General features: G+C 42.3%; 1 protein-coding gene across 1 annotated transcript; it reads left to right on the top strand.

Annotated features, from left to right (window-relative positions):
* Positions 1-597: 597 nt before the first annotated feature.
* On the top strand, positions 598-8,803 carry LOC143282005 (uncharacterized). Its single transcript, XM_076587395.1, has 6 exons — positions 598-1,061; positions 1,271-1,366; positions 3,036-3,289; positions 4,595-4,771; positions 6,515-6,691; positions 7,308-8,803. The coding sequence occupies exons 1-6, from the start codon at positions 941-943 to the stop codon at positions 7,710-7,712; spliced, it is 1,230 nt and encodes a 409-aa protein (XP_076443510.1). The 5' UTR covers positions 598-940; the 3' UTR covers positions 7,713-8,803.
* The last annotated feature ends 348 nt before the right edge of the window (positions 8,804-9,151 follow it).

Here is a 9,151-nt window from a genome sequence, read left to right as displayed (position 1 = left end):
AAGTTGAAGTCCTTGCTTTTTTCCCTTGATTTTAGGATTGTGAGAGAAAGTTCGTGAACCTGGTTGTCAGTGGTGCATGAAGATAAGAAAGAGCGCGGAAATAGTTGGAAATAGATGATGTTTGACTGCTTCATGGAAATGAAGATTCAGTGAGGACGAGGGGGCAGAACGATGTTTAAGCAGACATTAAATTGTGAAATGTGTGTGGTGAGAACGCTTCGAAGTGGGGCCGTACACGACCAGTTCACAATTACACACTGTCCACAATTTGACCTACCTACTCCAACTTATAACACTGCAGTTGGGTATGCGTGCGTTTGTCTGTGTATCACAGCTTCACAGCAAATTCTGGTTTACATTCTCAGGTAGTTTGAAACAGTGACAGTCACGCATTCGCTTATACTCGCACAACAACAAGAACAAAACAAAACAAAACAAAAAAGAACGTGTGTGCGTACCTCTTCTCTTGGCTCCCTTCCAGACGGTGCAGTCATTCTGCACTTCCCGATCTGAGTAATTTTGCTAAAAATAGAAATACATACTTGTCAAGACATCAGGTGTTTTCGGAAATGGACTTGACCTTAAAAGTTGGGCTCTCTCTCTCTCTCTCTCTCTCTCTCTCTCACACACACACACACACACACACACACACACACACACACACACACACACACACACACACAAAATGTCGTCAAAGTAAAATAATACTTTTACTGATATCGAAGGTTTATCACCAGTCGACACACCGCTGCTACTCACGTGTTATCTGCTGTTCTTCCTTCTTTGTGACTAACGCTATCAAAGAGACAGAGACAGAGAGAGAAAAGATTACATTTTTTGGACAGCGTGACCCAGACCGTGAAAAAAAACCGACAGCGACATGGCGATCATTTGTGCAGTTGTATCATTACACTTGAGTGTTTCGTGAAGGAGACTAGCGATGGCTTTCTTTTCGCCAAGATATGCTGGCAACATCAATCTGAGAAACAGCACTGTGTTTCCCGAAGGTTTGATTGCAGGGAATGTGGCGTACATTCCCTTCAAGGAATGCACACTGAAAGGTAAGCAGAGATACAATTTTCAGTTGTCTGTGAATGTACAGAACGTAATAATGGTTAATCACTGCCCGACTCGAACTCTTTCTAGAATGTTCTCGTCGTAACGTGTGAGCAGGTGGTTTGTTCGAAAGTGTGTGTGTGTGTGTGTGTGTGTGTGTGTGTGTGTGTGTGCCCCCAAAGTATTGTGATCGTCTGCACATTGGGTGTTACAGGTGTGGAACTCAAGTTGGTATGCCGTATCTGCTGTTACCACAAGAGACACCGAAATTCTTCCCATTCTGAGTTGAATATCCCTCTAACACTGTCAGGTAAGCAACCCATCTATCTATCTAACTATCTATCTATCTATCTATATATATATATATATATATATATATATATAGGGGGGGGGGGCGTCTGTGTCTGTCTGTCTGTGTGTGATTACATTTTAATGATATTACTTGACTAACTTACTCCTAACTAACTCAGTTTCAGTTTATTTACATTTCATCTTATGTTTGCACATGACAAAAAAAGAATTCATGTATATCTTTTTATATACGAGAAACCAGACCTGATTCCCCATTATAATTCTTATATATATATATATATATATATATATATATATATGTGTGTGTGTGTGTGTGTGTGTGTGTGTGTGTGTGTGTGTGTGTGTGTGTGTGTGTGTGTGTGCGTGATACACACACACACACATTCACATATACATATCGGGTGTCCCAAAAAAAAGTGAACCGCTTTTTGACAAGTATTTTCTCAGTGAAAGAGAAACCGAATTCATTGACAATTTTTACACAGTAACCTTAGGGTATCATCAAGAAGTCTGCAAAATATCTAAAAGTTCGGACGCAAATTGTTTGAGTATTGTCAAATTCAAATCAGCATATCAAAGAATCCAATATCAGAGCTGAAGAGTGTGACCTTCATCGTGTTCATGCCAGCTGCCAGGTGTTGGCATAGTGTCAGTCTAAAAATAGTCTGTCTGGGTGTCAAGTCTGCTGATTTTTTTTATTGTCGTCTGTATCCAAAATCAGTTCTGTTTAAAGTTTCAGTTTGGATCAACCATGCCTTTGGGTGAAAGTGATAAGGTTACCACTGAAAACTGTTTCAAGGAGAAAGGCGGAAGAAGGATCGTATAGGAATTTCCAGGCAAGGGGTGGAGTCATGTCACTGTAAACAGACTTATCGCTAAAATACGCACTAAATGGCAGTGGGAGACCCAAGACTGCATGTTCGGAGGGGAACAAGGACCGTGTTGAGGAACTGATTCAATTCCAGGAAGAGAACCCAGGGACCCACAAATCTCTCAGAGAAATTGCAAGCGATTTACAAGTGAGCAAGTCTTCAGTGCAAAGAATGGCGAAAAAACTGGAATTGAAGTCTTTCAAGAGGATACGGGTATCAATGAGGGACCAAAATGTTAGAGGGAAAAGAAAAACTATTGAAAGTAGATGGAACTGCAGATTTTGTAAATGACATAGGTAAATATGGTTTAAACTGTTCACATTTATAGATGGTATATGCACGGGGGTAATTTCATTGCCGCAAATGCAAGTCACATTAGAAGTACATTTTGTTTTTATGGCATCCAGTCGTAGTCTGTATATTAAACTGGTAAGCCTTCTGCTACTGTGATGTCTTCGTTTTAAAGAAAATATGCGATCAATTTTGCGCGAGCTATTGTCAGTAATTTCTCTGTCAGGCTGTTTTAGTTTATCGACATGATTCCAGCAAATTTTCTCCAGTAGAGAATAACCTTCTTGTAATGAATATGGAATACGAATTTCTGTAGCATTTCGTATGCATTCGTCAGTGTAGTTAGTTTCTCTACTCACATAAAGCATCAATTTGCAAGAGGGAAAATGTGCCAGAAAGCGGGAGCAGCCTGTCTGAACGGGGATCGAAATTATTTGCATATTCATAGCGGATGTGGAAGGCGAGGCAAGATGTATGAATGTTTTCGTTGGTTATTGTGGGCAGATGGACAGACTAGAATCAGAGATGAGGAACATCTCACCGAATTGCATAATTCTACAGTGTTCATGTTCAGAGCACAATTGCCAGCTACACACCTGCCAACATGTAACAAGGCCAACAATGGCGGAGTCCTGCATGTCTCCTACACCTTGGAGTTGTTCTCCGAGCGAAGATGGCTTCCTTTCAAGCAACAGGACGCAGCCGTTGCCATAACTGTGCTGGGTGTGATGCACTTATCTGGGAATCCGTTTTCTGAGGTTGTGAAGGATGTTCCGCGTGTGTGTATGTGTGTGTGTGTGTGTGTGTGTGTGTGAGAGAGAGAGAGAGAGAGAGAGAGAGAGCATGCAAGCTGTTCTGTCTCTGCATTCATGAAGTGCATAATATCCGTTAACCATACATGGATAAACTTCTTGTGGTACGAGGAGTACCGTCTCTGCCTCACTGCTGGGCTTTGACCCTAAACTCTTCCTCATAAGCTTCAGACAGTGACAATGAATGATCGGGAATCCCCTGAACTTTTTTTTCAGATGAGTCCTTCCAGTTAGATTTGGATTGAATGTCCACCCCCGAAAGCGGAGTGTGGCTGCCTTCATGGCGGAGTAAAAAAAAAAAAAAACGTCGTACAAGTAAAGGCCCACTCGTGTACATACGAGTGAACATGGGAGTTGCAGCCCACGAACGAAGAAGGATTGAATGTCCTACTTCATTCCATGATATTTGTCAACTTTAGATGCTACAAGCTCGAACTCTTAACCTACATCACTAACTTCTGAGCATGTTAGCTTACTGTAGTCGTGGCATTATTCTCTTTATTCTTATTTTGACTTCTGTGTTTTGACCAATGACGCCTTGCGATTTCTAGTTATTTTGTTGGATTTGGTTGTTGTTGTTTCTTTGTTTTGTTTGGTATGACGTGATGCGATTTCTAGTATTTTGGGAGTTTTTTGACTCACTTGTGTAAACAAAGTGAGTCTATGTTTTAACCCGGTGTTCGGTTGTCTGTGTGTGTGTGTGTGCGTGTGTGTGTGTCTGTGTGTGTGTGTCTGTGTCTGTGTCTATGTCTGTGTGTCCGTGGTAAACTTTAACATTGACATTTTCTCTGCAAATACTTTGTAAGTTGACACCAAATTAGGCATAAAAATAGGAAAAATTCAGTTCTTTCCAGTCATCTTGTTTAAAACAATATTGCATCTCTGGGATGGGCACAAAAAAAATAAAAAATGAAGCCTAATTATATGCAAATTGCACTTACTGTTATATTTATATTTTTTGTATTATCTAAACTTGGCACTTTGATCTGATATTCTGACCCAACAACAAGAGCAGTCATTATTGTCATTTTTTGTTCAAACAGGAACTTCTTTTGCTAAGCATGGAAGTTATATTTATTTTGCAAACGTTTTGGTGCAGATAGTGAAAAAGGGAAATTACTCTGTAATTAATGCTAGGGGACTTAATTTGCTTATTTTTGTTGTTTGGTTTGTTTTTGTTTTGTTTTTTTGTTTTGTTTTTTGTTTTGTTTTTGATTGATTGGTTGTCTGTTTACTTGTTTTCTTTGTCAGGTAAACACTGGCGAATTGGTGGCAATGAATGGGCAGTTTGGGCAAGGCTTTGATGTGTTCGCTTCAGCCCGCCTTCCCACGTGTGGCTGGGAGACCAACGAAACGATTCCTGTCCAGCTGGACCTTGCCAGAATGTCCGGGACCAGTGTCCGATCTGCCGCCGCTTTTCTGGAACGAGTGAGTGGAGGTCCTCAGCACAGTGTTCGAAACGATGTTGTATTTTACTGTATTGTATTGTGTTGCATTGTATTGTATTACTCTTTCTTGTCACAACAGATTTCTCTCTGTGAAATTCGGGCTGCTCGCCCTAGGGAGAGCGCTTCGCTACACTGAGAGCGCCATCCATTCTTTTTTTGTTTGTTTGTTTGTTTTCTCTGCCTGCAATTTTGTTTGTTTTCCTATTGAAGCAGATTTTTTTTTTCTACAGAATTTTGCCAGGGACTACCCTTTTGTTGCCGTGGGTTCTTTTACATGCGCTGTGTGCATGCTGCACACTGGACCTCGGTTTATCGTCTCATCCGAATGACTAGCGTCCAGACCAGTACTCAAGGTCTAGTGGAAGGGGACAAACTACTGGCGACGAGGGTATTCGAAACCAGTGCGCTCAGATTCTATCGCTTCCTAGGCGGACGCGTTACCTCTCGTCCAAATCTCCACTGTCTCATAGGACACGATACATGATTGCTATTATTCATTTTAAGATATAGAGTTTTCTTGTTTCAAATGCATTTCAACTTCAAAGCGCAGTGTCTTCTTAGCACTTTGCCATTCGAGGGGGGGTGGGTGGGGGGGTAGGCTTCTTTTCTGTACCCCATCTGCACAACTCTCCCTCGTTTTTATCAAAGTCAAGCGTTAGTCATGACTTCGGCACAACGAAAGCGTGCTGTGCGCAAGACCCAAGCAGCATCCACTGCCACGACAGCACCCACTAACTTAAGTCCCACATGTGGGCGAGCCTTCAGGGCCCGTATTGTCCTCATCAGTCACCCCCGGACCCACAGCCATCGATCTTCCATCTGATATTAGAATCCATGGTCATCTTCGAATCCGAAGGACGAACATCACTAACTTTCAATAGAAAGACTGGCGTCTTGGTATTTGTGCAAGTGTGTGTTTGCATAGGAATACACGCGTAGTGAAGGTGTGCTTGGATACGCACACACACATGCACATACATACACCAACGCACGAACATGTACAAAAGTACTGAACACATAATACTTGTAGTAAATCTATGATTTATAATTTTCTTTGCTGTATATTGTATTTGTATTTCTTTTTATCACAACAGATTTCTCTGTGTGAAATTCGGGCTGCTCTCTCGAGGGAGAGCGCGTCGCTACACTACAACGCCACCCTTTTTTTTTTTTTGGTATTTTTTTCCTGTGTGCAGTTTTGTTTGTTTTTCCTATCGAAGTGGATTTTTCGACAGAATTTTACCAGGAACAACCCTGTTGTTGTCGTGGGTTCTTTTACGTGCACTAAGTGCATACTGCACACGGGACCTCGGTTTAATCGTCTCATCCGAATGACTAGCGTCCAGACCACCACTCAAGGTCTAGTGGAGGGAGAGAAAATATCGGCGGCTGAGCCGTGATTCGAACCAGCGCGCTCAGATTCTCTCGCTTCCTAGGCGGACGTGTTACCTCTAGGCCACCACTCCACTTTTGTGTAAAACGAGATTAACTTCGATGAAAACAGTTCAAATTCATGATATATCTTACATCACTATGTCCTATTTGGCTTCAAGATGACTGAGCAGACCTGTTTTTTTACTTTGCATCGTTTAGTTATAGCTGTGGGTAGCATCAGCTGATTTTACCACCCTCCATATCACTTGATTTAGCATACTAAGTACATGATGAAACTTGCAATTCCGGTGCTTCGATTAATGAAATAAGACTCACGTACCGTTTTCAGAACATAAAGTATGGAGATAAGAGCACGACCCAAGACATCTCAGAGTCTCAATCCGCCACGATCCCGGACGAGAGTGAGCCCCATGTCCACGAGGAAGTGGGTGTAAACATCCCTGAGTTCACTCCCCTGTCTGGTGTCATCCACAGCACAGACCTCAGCATTCAATACCGTGTCAGGGTAAGGACAGAGTCAGTGTCTTGTCACCTGGCTCCCCCACCCCACCCCCCACCCCCCCCCCACACCCCTCCCAAAAAAGAAAAAGAACAGAAAACTGGATTTTGAAATTACTTTCATTGTTAATTCAAAATTGTTCAGTTGTGTGTGTGTGTGTGTGTGTGTGTGTGTGTGTGTGTGTGTGTGTGTGTGTGTGTGTGTGTGTGTGTGTGTGTGTGTGTGTGTGTATGTGTGTGTGTGTGTGTGTGTATGTATGTGTGTGTGTGTGTGTGTGTGTGTGTGTGTGTGTGTATGTGTGTGTGTGTGTATGCTTGGCTGTTTCTGTCTGTCAGTCTGTTTATACTTTTTTTTCCTTCTTTCTTTCTAAATGTCTGTTAATGGTGTTGTTGTTGTAAAATGCCAACCTATCAAAATGGAATTTTTGAAAATGTTTGAAAAAAATAACTAAATAAAAACGATAGATGAGATTTGTAAAATAAAATTTAATGTCCATATTGTCCTGCCTTGGAAAAAAAAGAAGAGAAAAACAACAAGAAAAGCTAGGCCTTCACGAACAGCCTCCAAAGTCTCATACTCACTGTTTGTGTGTCATGTCCATTTGCCCTTCATTCCGTTGCAGGTAGAAATCAAATCAGCCGATACCCGTCTCCCAACACTGGTCCTGAGTCTGCCCATTGTGATAGGCACCAGGCAGCATCCCAGGGAACTGTATCCTACTGACGCAGAAGAACCACGAGGACGTTCTGAGGCTGAAATGCCCGGCCCGAGTCGCCAGCATTCAGGATATGGAGCGACAGCGAACGTCCCTGACAGGGAACTTGAAATGTCTTCTACCAACGCAGAAGAACCACGAGGACGTTCTGAGGCTGAAAGGCCCGGGTATGGAGCGACAGACAACGTCTCTGACAGGGTAGGGGAAGGAACCGAGATAGACACCCTCCATGTTCTGGAATCAGAAGAGACCCATCTTTTGGAGTCCAGCGGGTCCAGCGGCAAGAGAAAAAAGAAAAAGAAGAAGAAATAATTTTTTTTAAAATCTCCCTCACCCACCACCCACACACGCGCGCGCGCGCGCCGTCACCTTTTGCTACCCATCTTTACAGCTACCGTTCAGTTTCAGTTGATGTCTGTCCACAATAAGTGATATTAGACATGGGGGTAAAAAACATAAAGAGGGGACGAGGGACAGGGATAAAAACAAGACGATTCACAACGTTGACTTAACAACTATCTGGCAAAAAAATATTAGTAATATTGATACAACTTCCCAACTCTAAAACATATAGAAATAAACATATAAACAAACAAATAGATAAATGAAAAGTTGTAACAACAACCACCGTGTCTCCGTAGGAGTGTACAAGAAGGATATCAGCTGAACTCATTGCCCTCTCTTCTTCTTCTTCACATCCACTGTTGTGACTCTTACATATTTAAATCCTCTGGGTTTTTTGTGTCTTTTGTTGTTGTTGTTGTTGTTGTTGTTGTTGTTTGTTTGTTTGTACTATATCTCTCCCACAGTAAAAACATGTCGGTATTTTAGGGTTCTTTTTTTTTTAGGGATTGCCACTTTTGTTTTTCTCTATTAATCTTTAATCCCCAACTGTGGAAAAATGTGTTCAAATTATGTAATTTTTGTTCGAATCCAGTTCGTGTTAAAGATAGAATAACCAGATCATCAGTATAAATGATCCATATATTTTACAATGCGCTCAGTGTGTGTGTGTGTGTGTGTGTGTGTGTGTGTGTGTGTGTGTGTGTGTGTGTGTGTGTGTGTGTGTGTGTGTGTGTGTGTGTGTATGTGGTTGTGGTAACCTTTAACGTTGGCATTTTCTAGGCAATTGCAAGCGGCATGTATACCAAACTCGTCAGGATGGTAGGTATGAATGAAACCTTTGAAGTCATCCCATTTATGATGATACGGTAAGTAAGATGCGAGGTGACGGGCGCAATAGCCGAATGGTTAAAGCGTTGGACTTTCAATCTGAGGGTCCCGGGTTCGAATCTCGGTGACGCCTGGTGGGTAAAGGGTGGAGATTTTTCCGATCTCCCAGGTCAACACATGTGCAGACCTGTCAGTGCCTGAACCCCCTTCGTGTGTATACGCACACAAAAGATAAAATACGCACGTTAAAGATCCTGTAATGCATGTCAGCGTTCGGTGGGTTATGGAAACAAGAACATGCCCAGCATGCACCCCCACCCCCCGAAAACGGAGTATGGCTGCCTACATGGCGGGGTAAATAAACAAAACGGTCATACACGTAAAATGTTAAATGTTACATGTTTGTCTGAGTGTGTAGGTGTGCGTGCCTGAAATCTGATTGAATGACACAGGAAACGAATGATGAGCGCCCAGTAGCAGCCGTCAGTCGGCAGCCTGTTGTGTAAATGACCCAGTGTTTGCAAAGCGCTTAGAGCTTGGTCTCCGACCGAGGATAGGCGATATATAAGTATCCATAT

Source organism: Babylonia areolata, chromosome 5 (genome assembly GCF_041734735.1).
Source record: "Babylonia areolata isolate BAREFJ2019XMU chromosome 5, ASM4173473v1, whole genome shotgun sequence".
In the NCBI taxonomy this organism is placed as follows: Eukaryota; Metazoa; Mollusca; class Gastropoda; order Neogastropoda; family Buccinidae; genus Babylonia; species Babylonia areolata.
Note: the sequence above shows the minus strand (reverse complement) of the source record. Positions and strands in the feature narration are given on the sequence as shown.

Coding starts and splice junctions, on each gene's coding strand:
- LOC143282005 (XM_076587395.1), top strand. CDS start 941: ATGGCTTTCTTTTCGCCAAGATATGCTGGCAACATCAATCTGAGAAAC. Junction 1,062..1,270: donor CAAGGAATGCACACTGAAAG/GTAAGCAGAGAT, acceptor TGGGTGTTACAG/GTGTGGAACTCAAGTTGGTA. Junction 4,772..6,514: donor CCGCCGCTTTTCTGGAACGA/GTGAGTGGAGGT, acceptor TACCGTTTTCAG/AACATAAAGTATGGAGATAA.